Source organism: Leptonychotes weddellii, chromosome 14 (assembly GCF_054177405.1).
Source record: "Leptonychotes weddellii isolate Sample4059 chromosome 14, ASM5417740v2, whole genome shotgun sequence".
In the NCBI taxonomy this organism is placed as follows: domain Eukaryota; kingdom Metazoa; phylum Chordata; class Mammalia; order Carnivora; family Phocidae; genus Leptonychotes; species Leptonychotes weddellii.
The window spans coordinates 71,566,940-71,592,210 of NC_138382.1; the positions used below are offsets into that span (position 1 = coordinate 71,566,940).

Here is a 25,271-nt window from a genome sequence, read left to right on the forward strand (position 1 = left end):
TGTTTGTATTTTTTTGGTATTGGTTGTGATCTCTCCTCTTTCATTCATGATTTTATTTATTTGGGTCCTTTCTCTTTTCTTTTTGATAAGTCTGGCCAGGGCTTTATCAATCTTATTAAAATTCTTCCAGAGAACCAGCTCCTAGTTTTGTTAATCTGTTCTACTGTTCTTTTGGTTTCTTTTTTTTTAGATTTTTATTTATTTATTTATTAGAGAGCGAGCGTGAGAGAGGAGAGGGTCAGAGGGAGAAGCAGGCTCCCTGCCGAGCCGGGAGCCCGATGTGGGACTCGATCCCAGGACTCTGGGATCATGACCCGAGCCGAAGGCAGTCGCTCAACCAACCGAGCCACCCAGGCGCCCCTGTTCTTTTGGTTTCTATTTCATTGATTTCTGCTCTGATCTTTATTATTTCTCTTCTCCTGCTGGGTTTAGGGGTTCTTCCTGTCAGTCCCATCTGTTCTTCCTCCAGCTCCTTTAGGTGTAGGGTTAGGTTGTGTATTTGAGACTTTTCTTGTTTTTTGAGAAAGGCTTGTATTGCTATATACTTTCCTCTTAGGCCCGCCTTTGCTGCATCCCAAAGATTTTGAACAGTTGTGTTTTCATTTTCATTTGTTTCCATGAGCTTTTTTAATTCTTTAATTTCCTGGTTGACCCATTCGTTCTTTAGTAGGATACTCTTTAGCCTCCATATATTTGAGTTCTTTCCAGCTTTCCCCTTGTAATTGAGGTCAAGTTTCAAAGCATTGTGGTCCGAAAATATGCAGGGAATGATCCCAGTCTTTTGGTACCGGTTGAGACCTGATTTGTGACCCGGGATGGGATCTATTCTGGAGAATGTTCCAGTCTCGAGAAGAATGTGTATTCTGTTGCTTTGGGATGGAATGTTCTGAATATGTCTGTCAAGTCCATCTGGTCCAGTGTATCATTTAAAGCCTTTATCTCCTTGTTGATCTTTTGCTTAGATGATCTGTCCATTTCAGTGAGGGGGGTGTTAAAGTCCCCTACTATTATTGTATTATTGTCAATGTGTTTCTTTGATTTTGTTAGTAATTGGCTTCTATAATTGGCTGCTCCCATGTTAGGGGCATAGATATTTAAAATTGTTAGATCTTTTTGTTGGATAGACCCATTAAGTATGATATAGTGTCCTTCCTCGTCTCTTATTATATAGTCTTTGGTTTAAAATCTAATTTGCCTGATATAAGGATTGCCACCCCAGCTTTCTTTTGATGTCCATTAGCATGGTAAATGGTTTTCCACCCCCTCACTTTAAATCTGGAGGTGTCTTTGGGTCTAAAATGAATGTCTTGCAGACAGCATATTGATGGATCTTGTTTTTTAATCCAATCTGATACCCTGTGTCTTTTGATTTATTTAGCCCATTTACATTCAGGGTAGCTATTGAAAGATATGAATTTAGTGCCATTGTATTGCCTGTAAGGTGACTGTTACTGTATATTATCTCTATTCCTTTCTGGTCTATATTACTTTTAGGCTCTCTCTTTGCTTAGAGGACCGCTTTCAATATTTCTTGTAGGGCTGGTTTGGTGTTTGCAAATTCCTTTAGTTTTTGTTTGTCCTGGAAGCTTTTTATCTCTCCTATTTTCAGTGACAGCCTAGCTGGATATAGTATTCTTGGCTGCATATTTTTCTCATTTAGTGCTCTGAATATATCCTGCCAGTCCTTTCTGGCCTGCCAGGTCTCTGTGGATAGGTCTGCTGCCATATATCCCAATTTTTTATCAGAGTCACACTGTAGAGGTTGCCCCAGTTAATCTGTTAGAAATGGGGGTACATATGCTGAGCTTAGTTCAGAGAGGGAAACAGTACATCTGTAGGGGGATAATTCAGTGTTGGTATTGCATGCTCAGTGTTACTGATAAAATATGTACCTTTAAAGTTGATTTAAAAAAATAGCTGTGCTGCCATTTTTAAAGTGCATAATTTTGTTTCTGATAGCTACAACACAAGATAATCTTGATGATAAGTTAAGGAAGTTTGAAATACGTGACATGATGGGACTGACAGATGACAGAGATATATCAGAAACAGTGAGTGAGACCTGGAGTACAGATGTCTTGGGAAGTGATTTCGACCCTAACATTGATGAAGATCGCTTACAAGAAATTGCAGGTAACTGCTGTTTAATTTCTCTGGAAGATTGCTGTTTAGTTATTCATATCTACCTGCCCTTCATGGGCGGGGACTTCAGCCTCAGACAGACAGACCTAGGAAGCTGAGATAACTGTATGTAACAAGGCATTTGTGTCTTTTTTTCTTTACCGAAATATAGGTAGCGTTTTTCCCTGTCTGCATTTAACTCCCCCTCCCCTGCCAAAAAAGAAAAACCAGTCTTCTGAATTAGCTTCTTGTTTTCAGGGCATAGTATATATTCTGAGGATATTCTTTTTGAGACTGCACACCTTACCTGAAAATGAAAATTCTTATAGATTATAGCCATAAAATCTTTCAGAATAATACAATACTGAGATTCTCTAAAAATTGAATTTAATAGGGCGCCTGGCTGACTCACTCAGTAGAGTATGCAACTCTTGATCTCAGGGTTGTGAGTTGAAGCCCCATGTTGGGTGTAGAGCTTACTTAAGGAGAAAAAAAAAAAAAAGGAATTTCTTCTGGAAGGATTAGTTCATTTCCAAAGAGTGATTAGTTTTTTCTTTTTTTTTTTAAGATTTTATTTATTTATTTGACAGAGAGATAGAGAGAGAACACAAGTAGGCAGAGAAGCAGGCAGAGGGAGAGGGAGAAGCAGGCTCCCCGCAGAGCAGGGAGCCCGATGCGGAACTCGATCCCAGGACCCTGGGATCATGACCTGAGCCGAAGGCAGCCGCTTAACCGACTGAGCCACCCAGGCGCCCTCTTTTTTTTTTTTAAATATCAATTTTATTGAGATACTATTTACATACTTTAAAATTCACCCTCTTTAGGATACTGTTCTGTGAGTTCTGAAAGATTTCATACAGTCCTATAAGCAGCATCTTCATTTTCTCTTTAAATCATGGAGCGTTTCAGGCAAATACAAGAGGGAAGAACGTACTCTGTGTATCAGTCATTCAGCTTCAACTATTACACATGCACACGTGGCCAGTTTTGTCTCATCTGTTCTCCCACTCCTTTTACCCTGTCTCCCCCTGTTATGTTTAGGCAAATTCCAGACGTTATTTTATTTGTAATTATTTTATATATCTTTAAAAGGTAACTTTCACCAGTAACCTTTTGCCAAAAGTTTTTTATGCACTGCAGTAGAATTGTTCTTTTGTTAGGCGTTATCAGACAGACGTCATGGAGCATCCTGAACTTGAGTATTTGTAACACGGGTGTATAATAATGTTTAATCCTTTCTATTTGTATTTTTAAGTAGTGTAAACAGATTTCTTAATTGGTTTTGCATTACTTTGTTTCAGGGGCCAAAGTAGTATTCTTCTTGGCAGAGAGCTCTGTTTGAGCAGTGAGCTGTATTTGCAGTTGAATGCATGCTACAGAGATGTGTATTTTCCTGCAAATATATTTTATTGCTCTGAATATGTGGCTAATGTGCCAGAAGAGAACATATTTGGCCAGTATAACTTTCTGTGGTTTAGTGTCTCCATTTGAGTGTTTTTAATCCCTCTGAGGATTATACCTTTTAGGAATTTTGGGGCACATGTAAAAATGTGCTACAAAACCAAGATGAACGATAGTTGAAATGACTTGACCTAATGATGGATGTTTTCTCTATGGAGAGTCCAAGGTGAACAGGAGGAAACTGAGAAAAAGGAGCTTTTGCCATTGTGACCAAAGTCGGAAATTTGTGTTTTTAGTGGTGCTGTTGATTGAAATTACACTTACCTTGGCTTCCTTCTTGTGGATAGAGTAGAGATGACAGTTAGTTCAGTGTTTGGCCCTTCTCCGTTATCACTGCTCTTTACATCAGGATCTTCGTTAACCCTTTGCTCCCCACTGGTTATACAGGTGCAGCAGCAGAGAACATGTTAGGCAGTTTACTGTGCCTGCCAGGTTCAGGGTCAGTGCTTCTTGACCCCTGCACTGGTTCTACCATATCAGAGACAACAAGCGAAGCTTGGAGTGTAGAGGTATTGCCAAGTGACTCAGGTCAGTATGCCGTCATTGTTTGCTTTTTGATTTGCACAGAAGTTTTAAATGTAAGGTATCTTAATTCCTATACTATGTACATTTTGTCAAGTGTGACACAACCATATTACTAAGAATTTCAGATGGACAGTTAGGGCATTTTCTGCCCATCAGGAAGAAATGCAGTTGGATGACATGGGCTAAGATGGCAGGTGCTTTTTGGCTCTGTGTTCAGGTATTTGTAAGTATTTGTTAGCAACTCACCAGAGTTCTGTGTGTGACACTGAGGTTGGTATCTCCCACTAACTCATCACAAAATAGGAATAGCAGTACAACTTGAACCCTGAGCGGTTGGATGCGTGGCAAGCGTGCCCAGGTTCATCCCAGGGAGAACTTGACCCTTTAAAAGAGATCTAATTTTGAAATGTACTGAAATTGAGACTCTGGAGTCCTGAGAATTATTTTGTGTAGGATTATTACAAATATATATAAAGTGTTTTGTACTTTCTCTTTTCTCAAATACTGCATTTCTTTTTTTTTTCTGATTATGAAGATAAAACTTTGTTTTCAATTCAATGTCAACTACCAGAATGCAAATTTAAGTAACTGTATATCTGAATTACATTCTATCTGATCTACTGGGCTCAAGAATAATTAAGTGATTCTGATATGTTTTATAATATTAATGCACTCAGACATGCTGACCTTTACATAAGGAGACAGTAGCATTAGCGTACTATCTATTGAGTGTTCGTAGGAGTTATTTTTTAGAAAATGTTTGGTTTAATGTTAAGCTATTCTGTATTCTCTTGTTGAGTTTACTTCTTAACCAACAGCCTATTTTATGAGATTAGTGATCTACAGGCAGAGTTTTCACCTTTGCACAACAAACTGGCCTATATTGGAATGAAAATCACAACCTAAGCTTCTTTAACACTCGATCTAACTAACTTTGCTAACTGGCCCAGACTTAGAAATCTGTTTACAGTGATGTCATTTACGCTCTGGTAGCTTTCCTCATGTGGGTCACAAGCTGAACCTGCGGCATGCTAACAGAATCACTCACGTGGCACCTCCTGTCTTCTGTTTAGAGGCCCCGGATCTAAAGCAGGAGGAGCGTCTACAAGAGCTGGAGAGCTGTTCGGGACTAGGTAGCACATCTGATGATACGGATGTCAGGGAGGTCAGTTCCCGCCCCAGCACACCAGGCCTCAGTGTTGTGTCGGGTATGTCGGTCTTGTTTTAAGGAATAAGGATTGCAGGGTGTGGTCCCACCTCTTCGTTTATTAAGTTGATAACAGAGATGTGTTGTATTTAAGAGTTGAGGAATTTCCAGGAAACAAAATTATTTCCGTGGGACCTTAAATCTATGAGAACTTAACATGTGGCTTTCTAGAGCCTGTTGAAGTAATTGGCAAACAGTCTGTGCGTTCCCTCTCTAATTCCATCTGTTCTTAGTGGCCTCTGCTACTGTATTTAGATACCACATGATACTTGCGATTATGTTGTACAAATCAAGGTAAGCATATTTAGGCAGTAGTACAATAAAGGATGTGATAACCAAACATCTCACACGTATAGCACTTGGGACATAAAAATTTTGAGAATATTTACATTTCTCCAAACTTCATATACTTTTTGTGTGGTTATTTTGTTCTTCTTGCTGTTTATTTTTTGCTTTTTTTTTTTTTTTTTTAAGGCATTAGTGCAACCTCTGAGGATATTCCCAATAAGATTGAAGACCTGAGATCTGAGTGCAGCTCTGATTTTGGGGGTAAAGATTCTGTCACTAGTCCAGACATGGATGAAGTAACTCATGGTAAGAAAGGGAAAGGAGAATGACTTAAAAATGATCACATTCACAGGTGAAACTGGCAGTCTTATACTTTTGCTGGTGATAATATCAGTTGATAGAGCACTTCGGGGCATAATTTGGCAGTACATACGTAAGGCCTTGAAAATTCACAAACCAGGGGCGCCTGGGTGGCTCAGTTGGTTAAGCGTCCGATTCTTGGTCTCAGCTCAGGTCTTATTCTCAGGGTCGTGAGTTCAGGCCCTGCGTTGGGCTCCACACTGGGCGTGGAGCCTACTTAAAAAAGAAAAAAAGAAAAGAAAATTCACAAACTAAATTTGGTTCAGTTAGTCCACTTTAGGAATTAGTCATCAGGAAGCCATTCCATGTATGCAGAAAGTCTTATGTTCTTCATAACATTTATATTGGCAGAAAATGAGAAACAACCTAAGGGTTGAAAAATAGAATTGCTAAGTGAATTTTGATGCACCGACTCATAATTTATGCAGCTGGGTTTTGTTTTTGTTTTTGTTTTGTGGCTGTTTTTTTAAAATCTTTAAACGTATGAAATAGCTTCAAACTCTAGAAATACTAGAACATAGTATCTCTTGGGAAATTTATCCTGAAGAATTTCATGTGTAAGATAATAAAACATTAAAAAAACTACCATAGAGAAAGCACAGGAAAGAAATACCAAAATGCTAGCAGTGGTTTTATGTACTAGGGTTTTAGATACTTTTTCTTTCTTACAAAAAATGTCTTTTGTTCTAAACCAAGATTTCTCATCCTCAACACTATTAACATTTTGGGCCAGGTAGTTCTTTGTTATGGAGACCTGTTCTGTGCATTATAGGATGTTTAGTGACATCTCTGGCCTCTCCCAGGAACACAGCACCCCCTTCTTCCCCTGCGGTTGTGACAACCAAAAATGTCTCCAGATACTGCCAAATGATCCCTTGGGGAACAGATAGCCCCATTTGAGAACCACTGTTCTAAATAAGCAATTTTCAGAGTATAGTCTCCATGGACCACTGAGGACCCTTAAGACCCTTTTGGGGAGTGAGGGGTAATGAGGTCAAAACTGTTTTCATAATAGTAAAAGGTTGTCTTTTTTACTATATTGACATTTGCACTGATGGTGCATAAGCAAAGGTGGGTGAATTTGCCAGGGTGGGCCTTAGCATGAAGCAAAGCAGTGGCACTGAACAGTTAGCGGGCACTATATTCTCTCGCAGTTAAAAAAGAAATCTTTCATGAAGCAGTAAAAGTTACTTAATTACATCTCAACCCTGAATTACACATCTGTTCAAAATTCTGAAGAAATAGGAAATACTCCTAATGCGTGGTGGTGAAGTATCTCAAGGAAAAACACTTAGCTGGTTATTGGAGCTGTGAGCTTAACTAGCTGTTTCTTCTCTTGTTTGTTTTTCATGACACACCATTTTTACTTGAAAAAATGACTGACAAACTGTAGTTATTCATATTTGGGTATTTGGCAGGCATTTATTGAAAATTAACAAAGTGAGCTTACCACTTCAAGGAAAACAACCGACAGAGTAGAGTTTGTTGCCAGTGATAAAATTCAGGCTTTCAGATAAAAATGAGAATTTCGGAAAACTTGTATCCACCTTCATGAGCTTGACAGCTTTCTGATATTTAAAGACTTTTCTGATGAGATTGGTGGTTTTTCTGATGAGCATGTGATTTTTTGATATTATATATTGAAATGTGTCAACATGTGGAAGATCTGCATATCTCATTGAACCAGTATTTTCTAGGTGATCAATGCATGATGTTTTTTGTTTTTTGTTTTAAAGATTTTATTTATTTATTTGAGAGAGCGAGAATGAGAGAGAGAGAGAGTACATGAGATGGGGGAGGGTTAGAGGGAGAAGCAGGCTCCTCGCCGAGCAGGGAGCCCGATGCGGGACTCGATCCAGGGACTCCAGGATCATGACCTGAGCCGAAGGCAGTCGCTCAACCAACTGAGCCACCCAGGCGCCCAAAATGCATGATGTTACAAAAATCATTTAAAGTGGAAGACAGACCAAATAATTTTAATGTAACAGAGTAAAAGTTCATTGATTTGGTTTTAGATTCCAAATTATAACTAACCTTTAAAAAACTACTAATCAAGATTTAGTGTCGTATCGTAGAAGAATGTCCACAGTTATCTGAGAAGGCTGTTAAAATATCTTCCCTTTTCCATCTACATGTCTGTTTGAGGCCAGCTTTATATACTTCAGTCAAAATATGTATTGGAACAGATTGAAAGCAGAAGCTCATATGAGAATCCAGCTCTGTTCTATTAAGACTTACATTAAAGGAATTTGTAAAAATGTAAAACAGTGTCAGTTATTTTTTTATTTTGGAAAATAGTTATTTTTCATTTAAAAGGGTTATTTGTATTACCATTTAACAGGTATGTTTAAATGAATTAATATATAAATATATATTTGTTTTCATTTTTAATTTATGACATGGTAAGTGTCAGTAGGTATAACCAACATATATAGGCTCTTTGGGGCAATGATTTTTAAGAATGTAAAAGTGTCCTAAGACCAAAATTTTAGAACTGATATTCTAAGATGTCTTTCATAATAATATACTGTTTTTATAATTTTAATAGAGGAAGGTAAATGTATAGAACAAAAGAAAAATCAAAAAGCATAAAATCAAAGTACTGTCATTCATTAACATTAAGGAGTTCAGACTCAAAAAGTTTAGAGTAACCGTTTCTTTTCTTTCTTTCTTTTTTTTGAGAGAGAGCGAGCGAGCCCTGGCAGTGGGTGGGGGGGTAAGGGGAGAGGCAAAGGGAGAGAGAGAAAATCTTAAGTGGGGCTCAGTCTCACAACCCTGAGATCATGACCTTAGCCGAAATCAAGAGTCAGATGCTTAACTGACTGGGCCACCCAGGCACCTCTAGAGGTTTCTTTTATATATTTGAAAGTTTTAGCCTCTGCATACTTACCTGTTTTAATATTTCTGATTTTGGTTGTGTAGATATATGCTTAGAGGAGTCATTTTTACTCCATAGCTGAGAGTAGTTTGAATCTGTTTTGTGGTGTAATGTAGTATTACTCATTTTTGTTTAGGAATACTTTTACAAATTGTTATTTGCCGAGATAGGAATTTCAAATTTTACAACTTTTTTTTTTTTTTTAAAGATTTTATTTATTTATTTGAGACAGAGAGAATGAGAGAGAGAGAGCACATGAGAGGGGGGAGGGTCAGAGGGAGAAGCAGGCTCCCTGCCGAGCAGGGAGCCCGATGCAGGACTCGATCCAGGGACTCCAGGATCATGACCTGAGCCGAAGGCAGTCGCTTAACCAACTGAGCCACCCAGGCGCCCAAATTTTACAACTTTTTATTTATATTCCTTCTAGGTAATATTGCTCTTATTTTTTTTTTTAACATATATTGTATTATTTGTTTCAGAGGTACAGATCTGTGATTCAACAGTCTTGCACAATTCACAGTGGTCACCATAGCACATATATTGCCCTTATTATTTTAAAGATTTTATTTGAGAGAGAGAAAGAGCACAAGCAAGGGTAGCGACAGAGAGAGGGGAGAAGCAGGCTTGACATGGGGCTCCTAGGACCCTGGGATCATGACCTGAGCCAAAGGCAGACACTTAACCGACTGAGCCACCCAAGCACTCCTTCCCTTATTATTATTATTAATATTATTTTTTGCCCTTATTTTTATAGGTGGAAGGAAGGTGAGACTCAGGGCAGTTGTGACTTTTTTTTTTTTTTTTAAGATTTTATTTTTTATTTATTTATTTGACAGAGAGAGATAGCGAGAGCAGGAACACAAGCAGGAGGCTCAGTGGGAGAGGGAGAAGCAGGCTCCCCGCCAAGCAGGCAGCCCAATGCGGGGCTCGATCCCAGGACCCTGGGATTACGTCCTGAGCCGAAGGCTGATGCTTAATGACTGAGCCACCCAGGTGCCCCCAGCTGTGACATTCTGAAAATTTTGATGATTTACATCTTTTGGCTCTACTCCTTGCATTAACTATAATGCAGTTTGGTCATTAAAAGTAATTAACATGTGGTTGCTATACCACTTAAATGTAGATAAAAACATACCATGAATTTGAAGTAATCAGATTATGATATTTATTAGATTCTCTTTTTTTCTGATACGCCCCTCAAGTTGTATTGATCAGAAAAGGAAAACTGGGGTGCCTGGATGGCTCAGTCGGTTGAGCGTCCGACTCTTGATTTCAGTGTGGGTCATGATCTCAGGGTCGGGAGATCAAGCCCTGTATGGGCTTGTGCTGGGTACGGAGTCTGTTAGGGATTCTCTCTCTCTCCCTCTGCCCCTTCCCCCATGTGTGGACTCTCTCTCAAATATGAATCAAATAATAAATCTTTAAAAGAAAAGGAATACCGTGGAAGAATGCTAGAACCTTTTTCACTGTGTAGAAATTCTTACTGAGTGATGAGTTCTGACTGGTCTTACAGTTTGCCCATTTGTTTTAGGCGCCCACCAACTGACCTCTCCTCCTTCTCAGTCAGAGTCTCTACTTGCCATGTTTGATCCACTGTCTTCACATGAAGGTAAAGTAGTCAAATGAGCTTTTTGACTTAACCCTGGGCAGACGAACAGAACCAAAACCCTATGTTGATGCCTTTGTTGGATCAGTTGTATCTCAGTTGCAAACCTTTTTTTCCCTGTGTTCTAGGGGCGTCTGCAGTGGTAAGGCCAAAGGTTCACTATGCCAGGCCATCGCATCCACCACCAGATCCCCCAATCCTGGAAGGAGCTGTGGGAGGAAATGAGGCCAGGTTGCCAAACTTTGGTTCCCATGTTTTGACTCCAGCTGAAATGGAGGCATTCAAGCAAAGGCATTCTTACCCTGAGAGATTAGTTCGCAGCAGGAGCTCTGATATAGTATCATCTGTCCGGCGACCAATGAGTGACCCCAGCTGGAACCGTCGTCCAGGGATTGAAGAGCGAGAACTCCCTCCAGCCGCAGCCATTGGTGCTACTTCTTTGGTGGCTGCACCTCATTCATCATCTTCCTCCCCGAGTAAGGACTCCTCAAGAGGAGAGGTATGGGACACAGGCCATCTAGAAGAATTTTGCTAATTGTGGTCAGCTTTAGTGTTCTGTCCGCTTGGTTCTCTTGATATGTGAAATTAACATGGTATATATACATCTTGAGAGTGAAGATGGACAGCGGTCATGATTAAAGATGATCTGTCAGTCTAGTTTGTCCACAGTGTAACCCATGGGAAACCTGTACTATTCTGGTTTTGTAGTCATGTATTTTGCATTTTTATGACACCCTGAACTTTCCTCCAAGCAATTTTGTATCTCATTTCATTTAAACCTCACAGTTTCCTTCCGAGATGAGAAATTAAATGATTTGTCTAAGGTCACTTGATAGGCTGGTAAAGGAACTATAGTCTCAGCTCTTTGACATGTGATTTTAATAACTCAATTTAATTGGCAATCAAAACATGAACTTTGAAGTTGTTTGCATCTGGGTTTGAGTCCCAACTATGCCACACGCAGGCTATATAACTTTGGGGAAGATAGGGAGATAACCTTTTTTAGCCCCTTATTTCTCATCTATAAAAAGGGCTTAATAGTAGTATTTATCTCCTAAGGCTACTGTGAGGTTTAAATGCCAAAATATGTATCCTTAACACTTGGTATTTGGCACACAGTCCATACTCAGTTTTATTATTACTACTACTGTGTCATCTCCATTACCCCTCTAGACTTCATGTGCATTGCGCTTACTCCTTCCAAAAGTATTTATTGAGTGCCTTACTCTATGCTAGGCTCTGTATTAAGGTTTTTGTTTACTAACAGTAATGAGATAGTGCCTGCCCTCAAGCAGATCATAGTCTGGTGCTTAAAAGGTATACTTCCATGTTTCAGAAGTTGCCTGTACAGCAATAAGAACAGTTTTGCTTTTAAGACAAACAAGAGTGGTTTTTGTATTTCACAGACAAACTGAAATCCTTTTCCTAGTAATTTATCCTGCTGTCCAACTCCAAATAAAGCATCAAACTTTTTCTACAGACTGAAGAACGCAAAGATAGCGATGATGAGAAATCAGACAGGAACAGACCTTGGTGGAGAAAACGTTTTGTTTCTGCCATGCCTAAAGGTAATTTTATAAAATATTAGAATTATATTAGCAACAAGAAGCAAAGCCCCCAGATCTCTTTCAGAGAGCCAGTATGTCAGCTCCTCTGTGTGGCTTGCTGGGCCTAAGTTTCTAGCCGTTTGGAGGGTATAGAAAATGGTTTCACTCAGGTGAATGCTAAAGGCAGACTTCTAGAAATGATAGTTCTTGTTCTTTGCAGGAAGTGGTAGTGGTTTCATAAGTGGAAGTCAGGCAGGTCACGGTTGTTTAAATATCATATGCCATCAGGGTTAAACGTGGGACTTTTAACATATGTATTGTTAATAATTATTGCAGGAAAAAGGGATGATATTGGTAATTAAACATTGAAAATTCATCCTTTACATTCCTGGAGTAAACTTAAGCTTTTTATGTTTATGTTTGTTGAGACTGTTTATATCCTGAATATTAGTGAGTGTTTATTTTGGAAGGCAGTTGTATAAAATTGTTTGTTTGTGTTTTTTTTTTTTTTTTTTTTTGGTGACTAGCCTGGCATTGTAGCAGTAAATATTGAGATTTGAGTTGGCAAAAGTGTCTCTTCCTGCAAGGAGAGATCATCCAGGGTTAAGGCTAGGGACGTCTTCCAAAGTCCTCTTCTCGGCACCGTGGCGCTCAGGAGCTGAGGAGCTCTGCTTTCAGCTGTACTCAAGCCTCCTTGATGAGGACAGATTGAGGCTCAGAGCTTTGAATGTGTTGTTTTCGAGCAAAGGTTAAGAGGCAGTGGTTTTGATTTAGTCCCAACAGATTCGGGTTAAATCATTCTTCCTGTGACAGATGACCCCAAAGCAGATCCTGAAAGCTTCTTTAAGAACCTTCAACACTGTTTTAAGAATGATTATCCATGGACACTCAGGATATATTAGCTTTTAAACTTTTCACCTTCCTTCCACTTAGAAATGTTGGCCCACCAGTTAATACTCCAAAATGACTGCTGTCTTCCGAGTAGTGCAGTATGTTATGTGTCACGCTACTGACTTTATTTAATTTCCAGCTCCTATACCATTTAGAAAGAAAGAAAAACAAGAAAAAGACAAAGATGATGTGGGGCCTGACAGATTCTCAACACTCACAGGTTTGTAGACCGTGGACTTCCTGGCTCCTTCATTCCCAGAGCACATATTTCATAGCACTGTTTCCTGGGCGTCATAAGCGCTGCCTTTTTAGAAGAGTGTGTCTGTGTGTGTGCAGTGGGGAGTGTGTTCTTCATAGTTCTGTGGCTTCCAGGCCGTGGCCGCAGTGAACCTCAGTGTGCTCTTCCTGCAGACTGCCACCGCCATCCTCATCCTCATTATCATAACTTCTGTGTATGATGAGGCCGCTGAGGCTGAGCCTCTAGGCACAACCCTACAACGCAACATCCCAGGGGGACGATGCCACATGGGGCCTTTTAGGAAAGTGTGGTGTGGTGGTTGTAGTGCGATGCATGCCACATCTTTGGATCATTGATCACATAGCTTTCTCTAACGTTGATCATAGAATTCTAAATTTATTCCCATCTATAGTCCTTGATTATTCAGGATCACAGTGAAATTCTGTTCTACCTAATCATTTCCTTTTTTTGTGATAAAGTGTTCAAACAGTATCATAAATTTATAAACTTTACTAATTTTTTACAGCTTGAATCATTTTAACATTGCTATCTGACCCAAGGAAAATACAACTGGGGATTGGATTCTTACCTTATTCAGCATTTGTGTTTTTGCAGCTTCTGTTTGGCACATTATGATTGAGCACCCTCAAAGGAATGAGTTCGAGAAGTAGTGCTAATGACCCCACCTTGAGTTTGATAGCTTTGTACTGTTTCTGATGGCTGTAGAGCATCTAGACCAGAAATTAATTTCTCACCTCTTTTTTTCTTATCTTGGTTTTCAACTATGTTATCCTACTAAATTAAAATGAAGATTTTTATAAAAAAATGGTATAGGTTTTCAAAGAACATTCTCCTCAAGTAGCTCAGCGTAGTACAGGTAGAATCCCATTTTAATGCATGTCATTCTGGTATCTGGTTCCATGTATTTGGATGTATTTCCATGGTCTCTAGCATACATCCCTGCTTTATCTGGTGCAGTGACTGTCCTGGAATGAAGGGTTTTGAAGAGCAGGAGCTATGTGTCCAGGCCAAGGTTCTCTGCTGAGAGCCATCAGGCCCGTCTTACTCAGTCAGCAAATACTTGTTGAACATCTGACTCATGCCAGGCACTGTGCTAAGTGTTGTGGTTATTCAGTCAAATCACAGGAGCCTACAGTCTGATTGAGAAGAGTTGGAAACGTATTAATGTTTTCTTACCATGTTCTTGGTGTTAGACCACCACCAGTGTTTATGGAATGAAATACTCTTAATGAAATCTAATGTTTTTAAAATGTTGAATTAATAACTGGAGAAGTTATAAATTATTTTTTGCTTGTGTCTTTGGGCAAACGTTTTCCTTGGTTCTTGGTGCCTAATGTAGAAGCTAAGTAAAGTTAAGTGTTTTTTTTTTTTTATAAGGTATTTCATTTTCTTTGTGTTTGATTCAAGCAATTTAGCTTTCCTACTAGTGCAGAAATTTCTGCCCGGTCCTAATTAATGACCTGTTGAAAATTATCATTAAATCAGCTTTTAAATGATATGAAAGGAAATTTCTTAACAGTCTGTCCATAATGCAGTCACCCTAACTATCCTTTTTTTTTTTATGTTCTTTCCCAATCTTTCCATATTTGTACATGGCTTTTTCATGATTGAATAGAGTATTGTGTAACTTTGTATTCTTCTTTTACTACATGTTATTTCATAAACCCTTTCCAGTTTCTAATAGACATGGTTGGTTTTAATAATTTGTATTGGCTCGCAGATAATCTGTCATATGATTTTATAGCATTGTGAATGTTCTCCTGCTTTTGGATACTTGAATTGTATCCAGTTTTTTACAGTGAAAATATTGCTCACAGCTTCGTATATGTAGTATATTTTGTTTGTTTTCATTACTTTCCTGGGATAAAGTTCTTAATGGCATAGAAATAAAGGTTATAAGCGACATATGGCTTTCCCTATGGTTAGCCAAATTTTATTGGTCCTTTTTCAGAACACTCAACAGCACTCAAAACCAATAGCAAAAAAGTACTTCCCCTCTAAAGAAAGATTTTGTAATGATAAAAGGTTTATCAGTTTACATTTTGAAGATGATCAGATTTTATTAGGATTCTCTTCTCATGCATTCAAATACCATTAAAGCAGAAAGATTAAATTAGTTTGGAAACCCTCTTTCTCTACAGTTTACTGCAATTTTACAGAGACAGGGGATACTAAATTTTTTTCCCCATGGAAACAGAAGAGCCCATGAGCATACTACCGAACCTCTCTGTATCTGATTTCCTCGTCCATAAAACGGAGGTGATAACAGTACCTCTTGTAGGGTTGTTGTGATGATTAATTGAGATCGTTCATATAAGGTGCTTAGCACAGTTCCTGGCACGTGGTAAGTGCTCAATAAATGTTAGCTGCTATTATTATTAGCTGCTATCAACACACACACATATATAAAATCTAGTGTTTTTTATGTGTTTTTAGACTTTTTGAAAAATGGGATTCTACCAGAATGTGGACATTTATGGTTACCTCCTTGGTCTAGATCTACCTCAGGAGTTTGCATTTCACTAGAGAACTTGATTTTGTCCCATAGATCTGTAGCAGTTCTTTGCCTTGATGACTGTGTCATCTTAGACTTCAGGAACACATTTTGATGCACTGATTTTGCTGACAGGATAATGGTCCTGACAGTAAACAGTGCTACGTCTGTGATGGTGATAAGCTTTTTCTCCGTGTACCCTGGCTACAATTCCAGCACTTTCCAGCAGTGGCTAGAGTCTCTCGGAGGGCCTCTGACACCATTGCAGGCACCAGAGTGCACTCTTCCAGCAGCTGCACTGTCGTGGTGATTCAGGAAGACAGAATATTGATACCTGAAGTTTTCAGATGTGGAGCAGAGAGTCATACAGAAAGAGTGGAGGAAGGCATTTTTTACTATTTAAAAGGGTTTAATTCTAAATTTGATACTTTTTCCCCTCCTTCGGCATGGAGATGTCTGAATACATGAATCTGCATATAAAGATGCACTGTTGGAAGTTCTGTTAGCGTGAACTGCTAATAACAGTAACTTGAGTGGAAGCGCTTTAGAAACCCATCATCCATGTAGTTTGCACTGAACTTCCCGACACTGTCATGCAGAATTTTGGCAGTGATGAGAAAATGGAGCCAATCCTCCCAATTTCGTGCTTGGGCAAGGCTCTCAGACCGAGAAATGGGATGAGCAGGCAGCTGCATGGTGCCTCTTAACATTGAGATATGTGCTCTTTTTAAGTCTTACCTCCTAATCCGCCTTTGGGATTATGCTACTGGTATCATACTAACATCAGAATTGCTACAAACCAAGGGGAGCTAACTCTCTACTCTCCTTTCCCCTGCAGATGATCCCAGCCCTAGACTCAGTGCACAAGCTCAGGTCGCTGAGGATATTCTGGACAAATACAGGAATGCCATTAAGCGAACCAGCCCCAGTGAAGGAGCAATGGCAAACTATGAAAGTACAGGTGATCATCATGATAAAGATTTGAATACAGTTGACCCTGCACAACGTGTGGGGTGTGGGGGTGTGTGTGGGGTGGGTGGGTAGGGACACCAACGTCCCACATAGTTAAAAATTTATATGTGACTTTTGACTCCCCCAAAACGACTGATAGCCTCCTGTTGACTGGCAGCCTTAACAACATAGTCAATTAAGCATATTTTGCATGTTATATGTATTATATACTGTATTCTTACAGTAAAGTAAGCTAGAGAAAAGACAATATTCTTAAGAAAATCATGAGAGAATACATTCACAGTACTGTATGTATGTACTGAGAAAAAAATGCACATGGGAGTGCCTGGTTGGCTCAGTCAGAAGAGCATGTGATTCTTGATCTTGGGGTTGTGAGTTTGAGCCCCACACTGAGTGTAGAAATTACTTAAAAATGAAAAAAAAGAAAAGAAAAAAAATCCATGTATAAGTGGACCCATGCATTTCAAACCTGTGTTGTTCATGGGTCAAGTGTTCTAACTTTGGTATCACAGTGAAAAGTGATCTCAATAAAAAGTAGCTTTTTTTTTTTTTTTAGAGATTTTATTTATTTATTTGAGAGAGAGAGAAAGAGAGAGCACCTGAGAGGGGGGAGGGTCAGAGGGAGAAGCAGACTCGCTGCCGAGCAGGGAGCCCGATACGGGACTCAGTCCCGGGACTCCAGGATCATGACCTGAGCTGAAGGCAGTTGCTTAACCAACTGAGCCACCCAAGTGCCCCTAAAAAGTAGCTTTTTAATAGCTATTTTGAATAGCTGTCAGAAAAATATGGTATAATCCCTAAGATAAAGTAAGAGGAAAGAAATGTATATAAAAAGCATAAATTACATACGGCATGTGTTTCTGCTTGTGTGGTGCACAGTGTCCCTGGAAGAATCTGACTGGTAATGTGAGATGGCTCAGGGAGAAATCATAGGGAGCATAAGGGGAAGCCAAAGTAGAGGCGGATTTCCCATACTTACTATTTTGAAAAGTTTCAAAGGACAAAAGAGTTGAATAGTACAGTGAAGGTCCATATTCTTTCTGCCTGGACTTTATCAGTTGTTAACATTTTGCCGCATTTTCTCTCTGTATATTTTTTCCTTTTTTTCCCCTGAAGCATTTGAAATTATCTCCTAATAAAGATAGTTGTCCTACGTAAGCACAGTATCTTTATTATAGTATGAGTTTTTATTCCTTTTGATTTTATATATGAATGTATTCTCTAAATTGGTTAACTGAAAACATAAAACCAGCTGCAGGAGCCACAGATCTGTCCCAGCTCATCCTTGGGCAGTGGGAAAAGCTCTAGTAAAGAGCCCTGGAGAGCTGAGGGCAGGGTTCACCTTAGCCACCAGGTAGCTGAGGGCTGTCCAGCAAGCCACTTTCTGCTTGGGCAGGAATCCATGACTATAACATGAGGGTGTTATGTAAGATGATTTTTGAGGCCCCTCTTAGTTCTGTGGTTCAGCAATTCTGATTAAAGGCAATGAAAGTCTGTGACTTAACAGATAATGCTTCAGTGCTTCATTGAACAACTCTGACTGTAAAGTACAGTGCTAATTTATGGTCGAGTAGCTCGAATACCTCCTTGTGCTAGACGCTTCCAGGTTAACCTGCTTTTATCCTCTCTTGGGTGGGTTTGTGCAGAGGTCATGGGTGATGGTGAGAGTGCACATGACTCTCCTCGAGAGGAAACGCTGCAGAACATCTCGGCCGATGATCTCCCGGACTCTGCGAGCCAGGCGGCCCACCCTCAGGATTCTGCTTTCTCGTACAGGTATTTCTTTGATAGGATTTCAGATTTGAGGGTTTGGACTTTTCATCATCACTGCAGTTGCTTCAAGTCAAATGATTCATTGAGCCACAGAGTAAATGTATAGAGCAGAGAGATAAGAACGAAATGCTATTTCCTGAAAAGACTGCTTCACTGTGGATGCCATATATCAAAGGCTTTAATTCAGGGGTGAAAAACCAACCACATGTGCTCACAGGGGCCACGTCAGTCCTTTAAATGACACACGTGGCAGTCCCTTTGCCCACACCAAGCTCCCCGGCCACGTGGGAAATGCTGGGGGAGACTGAACGGATGGCAGGGTCAGCTGCAGTTTCAAGCAGTAGAGCAATAGGAAGGGCTTCTTGTCAAGTGGTGAGCTCGTCCTGTGGCAGGATCAGCCTTTCTCAAGAGATGTGGTGGAGGGCATTCTTGGTTTGCGTGATGAGATGGTTCTGGTAACTTCTGTCTGACCCTGCTGACCCTGGCATAATGCCCCTTTCTCATTCTCATAATGTTCGTTGTGAGACTCAGTATGTTGCAGGGTCCAAAGGACTTGTTGTTTGACTGATTCTGGTGACTTTACAGAATGATCCTGCCCAGAGCATTTTTATAGCCTTGTTCCTTGGGTAACTAGAAAGCCTGTTCCTTTAAGTGAGGTGTCAATAAATTAAAAATTATCTTTTCTTTATGACTGCTTGAAACATTTGAGTCCTGAGGTAGCATATTAATTTATATAGTGAGTGTTCATAAACTGTGACCGTATCTGCATAAAGAAATTACTGTACTTTTGGGGTGTCTGGGTGGGTCAGTCGGTTGGGTGGCTGCCTTCGGCTTGGGTTGTGATCCCGTGGTCCTGGGATCGAGCCCCGCATCGGGCTCCCTGCTCGGCAGGGGAGTCTGCTTCTCCCTCTCCCTCTGCCCTTCCCTCCACTTGTGCTCTCTCTCTCTCCCTCTCTCTCTCCAATAAATAAAATCTTTAAAAAAAAAAAAGAAATTAATGTACTTTTGACTCATTCTTCAGAGATGCAAAAAAGAAACTGAGGCTTGCTCTTTGCTCTGCGGATTCCGTTGCTTTCCCAGTGCTAACCCATTCAACAAGGAATGGTTTACCGGACCATACAGACCCAGAGGGTAAGTTTTTCCTGTATTTATGGGTTGAACCATGTGAAACTGCTCGTACACACCTGTGTAAGCTATGTAGCAATTCCGTATGTTTCCATTAGTATATTTGTATTAGCATCAGGTAAGGGCACTTTGATTCCTGATGCTTCATTAAAGTGAGTGGCAGTGCAGCTTAATTCTGCTGATCCGTGGTTGAGCAGAACTGACATCCCAAAGGCTGAGGGATGGCATGCAGAGGAAATTCTTGACAATAACAGAATTCTCTCTCTCTCTCTCTTTTTTTTTGCTTAGACAATGAAATTGTATGCTTCTTAAAAGTTCAAATAGCTGAAGCAATTAATTTACAAGATAAGAACTTAATGGCTCAGCTTCAAGAAACAATGCGTTGCGTGTGCCGCTTTGATAACAGAACTTGCAGGAAACTGCTGGCCTCTATTGCCGAGGACTACAGGTATTTACCCCAGCCTCCTGCACCTGTCACCCGGCGTCAAGGATCTTCTTCCCTGTCTTGATTTCACAAGTGAATCTAGGCTTACTGCAACATGCTGGGCTGTGTTTATCTGGATGTAGATTTCCAAGGAACACATTTGGATATTTATCTGGAAATGTAGTTGTAAATGAGCAGCTCTCACTAACAGAGAAGTGCACTGTCTTCAGCTTTGCACTGAAGCAGTGTTAGCAGAGGTGATGCCAGGATAACTAGGATATCCTACTCCTTTTCTTGGGGGTGACCAGAAAAACGACTTCCCTGCAACAGGGAAGCAGGCGTAGGCCTAAAAATTGCTGCCCTCTGTCTGCTGCCGCCCTTTGCTAACAGTTCAGGAGAAGAGCGTCAGGGAGAGTCTTGGGAGATGACCAGGCCCCCAGGCTTAGGGGATGGGCGCTCTAAGGATTGTTACAATTAGACTATAAGCAGATAATCGCTGATATGTTTAATGATCTAGTGGTATATTAACCTGTATTTTGTTGTTTTAGTCTTCTGTAGCAATCAGTTTCCTGTGAGGTGTGAGGTCTTACAGCATGGAGACCATGGGCCAATACAAAATAGATCAAGGATGCCTAGGGACTTAGTAACATGTAGTGAGTTAGGTAGCTAAGTGGTCAGCCCAGTAGGTGTTATTCTTCACCAGCACGAGCTGGCAGCATGATTAGTCCTCAAGACAGTTGTCTGCGGCCTGACATGGTTAATTCATAAAACCAAAGGTCATATTTTTTTAAAAGAAAAATTAGGACTCTTCGTCTCCAAGAAAGTGTGCACTGTGTGTATATGATGTCCTGCAAAGTCTGTTTCCTTTTAGGAAAAGGGCGCCCTATATTGCTTATCTCACTCGCTGTCGGCAAGGGCTGCAGACCACGCAGGCCCACCTGGAGAGGCTACTGCAGAGGGTGTTGCGGGACAAAGAGGTGGCCAATCGATACTTCACCACTGTCTGTGTGAGGTTGCTGCTTGAGAGCAAAGAAAAGAAGATCAGGGAATTCATTCACGGTAACTAAAGACCTTTAGATTAAGCATCTCTTCAGCCATGTGTTAGTGGGGAGATTCAGAAATTTTTGTACCGCTGGTGTGAGTAGTTGCATGTCTAAGAGTAGGTGTTTTATGGATTCTTAATCATTAAACCTTGATGTCGAACCAGTAAATTTCATTTTTATCATGGATCGAATATCTGTAGTTTATACAAAATTGGGAAAATTGGTTAAAGTTTTGGGTTCACAAAGTTCTTCTCATACTTAAAAATAAAGCATATCATTAAAATTTTTTTAATTTTTATTTTTTAATATTTATTTTTAAAATTCCATTACAATTGATGTACAGTGTCGTATTAGTTTTAGGTGTACAGTATAGTGATTCAGTACATTAGTCAAAGTATGTCATTTTTATAACAAACCCCTTGCTCTTAAACTTTTGCATATTTCTTACCTTTCTCCTGATTTTAATGATTTGGCCACATACTCTCCTAAAATAAACCATACCCAGATACTTTTGGCTTTAAGTGCATAATATCTGCATAGCTAGTTATTAAAATGATTTCTATAATTTCCTTTTTAAAATTATTCAGATAGTGTATTTAAAAAATTATTATTTTGCATTGGAGACTTTCAGCAACTCACAGCAGCTGATGATAAAACTGCTCAGGTAGAAGATTTTCTGCAGTTCCTTTATGGTGCGATGGCCCAGGATGTCATATGGCAGAATGCGAGTGAAGAGCAGCTTCAGGACGCTCAGCTGGCCATCGAACGGAGTGTGATGAATCGGATTTTCAAGCTTGCTTTCTACCCTAACCAGGATGGGGACATACTTCGTGACCAGTGAGCACTCCCATGTTTACTGCGCCCGGGTTGACCACGTAGGGGTCCATCAGCCAGTCCCTTGTTTCACACCAGCTGTGCTGAGACTTAGTAGGTGATGGTGAAGGCAGTGCGTGTTACTGTTTTTTACCCGTCTGATTCCAAGATCAGAAAGAAGGATAACTGTCTGTTTTCAGGGCAATGGGAATGAGGCCGGAGGGTGTCTCAGTTGCTGTGGCCTTTTTGGAGGGCACCGCTGCTCTTCTGAACCAGCTGTTCTCCCCTCCTTTCTCTTCCTTCAGATCTTGACTGCAGCACTGCCTCCCTGACCTTTCCGGCTGGGTCCTGTCCCTGGCAGGGCTCTCCTGGGCCTGTGTACCTTTTGTTAGCACTTGCCCTCCTTGTGCTTTGACATTCCTCCGCCTGGTGCTACTGACATTTTGGGCCCGATAGTTTTTTGGTGTGGGAGGCTGCTGTGTGCCTTGTGGGATGTTTAGTGGCATCCCTGGTCTGTACACTCTAGCTGCCAGTAGTGCCCCCTGCTGTGAGAACCGGAATGTCTCCGGGCACTGCCAAATGCCCCTCAGGGGGCAGAATCACCCCCTTCGTGATCACTGCTGTGTGTGGTCGTCTGGTGAGCGCCGCTCTCCTCCACTGGGTCATCGGCCCCACGAGAGCAGGAACATCATGCTTTTTATTCACCACTCTCCCCCAGCATCAAGCACAGTGCTTGACTTCCATATGCTCATTATCTGTTTAGTAGGAATGAAAAGCTCTACGTTTGGGTATCAAAAAATATCTGGAAATGTATGGTGTATGAGTTATGTCTCAATAAAGCTGATTTTAAAAAATAATCCTAAAAAAAAATGAATCCTGAAAAAAAAAATACCTGGAGTGGTAACAGGGGTTATATTTTGAGTAATGAGAATAGGGATGATTTCATGTTTTCATGTTTCCTTTTTTGCATTTTATTGAGCACTGCTTTCCAACCCTGTTTCTGCCCCGAGCATGCTGAGGTGGCTTCCGTGTCCCCAGCAGTAACACTGGCTTCCTGTGCCAGTGGCTGTCAAGGGGTCCATGTGATAGGATCTCGGGGTGACTCATGAGTGGTTTATAGAAGGATTCTTTCATGGAAATGCCAAGATCTTGCGTGTATGTTCAGTGAATGGGTTAGGATTGTTCCAGCCTGCCTCTCCCACTGGTTCATAAAACTCTCAGAGATCTACCCAGGCTTCTGTACTTAATTTGCCAAATGGGACCTCTTTTCTCTCCAGAGACCAGTTTTTGGCTTCCAGAATGGGATAAGGAGTTAGGGACATTCAAACTATTTACCTCAAAGAGTAGCTTTGAAGCAGATTATTCCTACCCACTCCTCCATGGCATTTCTGCAGGTGTTATAGAGTGGACAGTTAACATGGTGTTCTGGAAAGAACAGTAGAAACCAAGAAAGCTGGGTGTAGCCCTTGCTACTAATCCCTGTGTGACCTTAGGCAAATCCTTCACCTTTTTAAGCCTGATTATTTTCATCTATGAAATGAGAGAGTTTGAGTGTTCTCAAGAGCCCTTCTCTATCTAAACTTCTGTGATCTTTGGTTTCTGGCTTTTGATCCCTATACTTCCTCTGTGCTTTGTACTAATTAGTGTGTCCAGGTGGCTTCTGGGCTAGGGCTCCTCTCCTTTGTCCCTTGGAATGTGCTGTCCTCGGCTAGGAAGGAAGGACTTCCCTACTCTCCTTGTCTCCCCTCAGCTCACTTAGCATTTCTAAGCAGATCCTAAGTGTGAGACTTTTTTTGACAAGACAGAATACCTATAGCTAAGAGATACTCTCAACTGTAATTGTAATCTGTATCTCAAATTAAGTTTAAATGTTTTGAAAAAATCAATTATGACTCTTTGTGTACCTTATCTGAAATATGTATTTACATATGTGTTTTGGGGGGTTTGCAGGGTTCTTCATGAACATATTCAGAGATTGTCTAAAGTAGTGACTGCAAATCACAGAGCTCTTCAGATACCGGAGGTAATGCAAGTGTATATGGCATGGGCGGTACCCATAGTTGCTCCGTGTTCCATGTGCATGGAGACAGAACGTAATGAATTATAAAGCACGACTCGCATTAGCTGTAATTCCAACTGTAAAGTCCTCAAAGGCCCTGGGATTAAAAGTGCCTGGCATGGAACAGCACCTCAGTGGGGAGATGAGGAGGAGGAGGCTGCACTGAGGGCCCTGAAGCCACCCCGCCTCCCGCCGCCGTGCTCCCCATGGAGGTGGTTTGTTTGTTTGTTTTAGAGAGAGATTGTGATGAAGGGGATCCGAGGGAGAGAGAGAATCTTAAGCAAGCTTCGGACGCAGGGCTCTGTCTCACAACCCTGAGATCATGACCTGAGCCGAAATCAAGAGTCGGTCACTTAACCAACTGAGCCACCCAGGCGCCCCCTCCATAGATGTTTTTATTGTCCTGTTTCTGCAGAAAAGTCCCATTTGAATAAGGAATCTGGTGACACTCCACAGAGTGTGACTACTATTATTCCAGGGGAGGAAATTAAATCCGAATGTGATGTCAAAATTACCTTTTAGTGTCATACAGTTTTACAAAATGATAGGAAAATTTCAGGTATTTGAGCTTTCTGGTTGTTTTATTAAAGTCCCCACTAATGAAATATTATGATTAGCATGAGTTTTTAAATTATCTTTTGCCTTTTTGAATCTGTTCTTTCTAGAGCTACTGCAACAAATGTACGTATTTTTAAATTTTTTTCTTCCAGAAGTAGCTTGTTTGTGTTTTTAGAATCAGCTACTACATGTAGAGAAGTTCCATTCTAGCTACTTAAGAAAGAGAAGTATTTGAAACTTTTTGAATTCTAGGTTGGGTGTTATCGTATGCCCTTTTCTCCATTAATGGATATCTGGGTTGCTTTATTCGAAAATGTAAAGCAAATTATTTAAAAGTTTAAAAATTAAGCTTCGGTCTTAGTGGGAGGGGAAGGAACAGCAACCTGGCTTTACTGAAGAAAGGAAAAGGCACCAAGCTTGCCCTTCTGCTTCCTGACACGGAGGTTGCTGTGGTTGCTGTGGTTAGATTCAAGATCTGTCTGTCTGTCTCTGGTCTCACTTAGGTTTATCTTCGGGAGGCCCCATGGCCATCTGCACAGTCGGAAATCAGGACAATAAGTGCTTACAAGACCCCTCGGGACAAAGTGCAGTGCATTTTGCGAATGTGCTCCACCATCATGAACCTCCTGAGCCTGGCCAATGAGGACTCCGTCCCCGGAGCAGATGACTTTGTCCCTGTTTTGGTATTTGTGTTGATAAAGGTGGGCCCCTCACTATTATTAATGAAGAGAGTTTATTTGGCATTTCTAAGCAGGGTGGTGCAGGTCTTCCCATGCTCCAGAGACCTCAGCTCTTCCCAGTCTCAAGCTCTGTGTTACCCAGAAAGAAAGTGTCTAATGTGAAGTTTGATTCTGTCCAGAAGTTACA

The 25,271-nt window shown here is 40.6% G+C and overlaps 1 protein-coding gene across 4 annotated transcripts in view; it reads left to right on the plus strand.

Annotated features, from left to right (window-relative positions):
- Positions 1–25,265, plus strand: part of GAPVD1 (GTPase activating protein and VPS9 domains 1) — a 42,809-nt gene extending 17,544 nt beyond the window's left edge. For 2 of the 4 annotated variants that reach the window (XM_081803585.1, XM_081803586.1), the window contains exons 8-23: positions 1,960–2,133; positions 3,970–4,110; positions 5,181–5,315; positions 5,789–5,908; positions 10,372–10,449; positions 10,575–10,945; positions 11,927–12,014; positions 13,024–13,104; positions 16,476–16,598; positions 18,256–18,385; positions 19,404–19,513; positions 19,796–19,955; positions 20,803–20,990; positions 21,598–21,811; positions 23,738–23,810; positions 24,908–25,265. In XM_081803585.1, coding sequence (XP_081659711.1) covers positions 1,960–2,133; positions 3,970–4,110; positions 5,181–5,315; positions 5,789–5,908; positions 10,372–10,449; positions 10,575–10,945; positions 11,927–12,014; positions 13,024–13,104; positions 16,476–16,598; positions 18,256–18,385; positions 19,404–19,513; positions 19,796–19,955; positions 20,803–20,990; positions 21,598–21,811; positions 23,738–23,810; positions 24,908–25,246 — 2,525 coding nt within the window. In that variant the 3' untranslated portion in view covers positions 25,247–25,265. The remainder of the gene's footprint in view (positions 1–1,959; positions 2,134–3,969; positions 4,111–5,180; positions 5,316–5,788; positions 5,909–10,371; positions 10,450–10,574; positions 10,946–11,926; positions 12,015–13,023; positions 13,105–16,475; positions 16,599–18,255; positions 18,386–19,403; positions 19,514–19,795; positions 19,956–20,802; positions 20,991–21,597; positions 21,812–23,737; positions 23,811–24,907) is intronic. The other 2 variants (XM_081803587.1, XM_081803588.1) reach the window with 1 other exon arrangement.
- Positions 25,266–25,271: the final 6 nt, after the last annotated feature.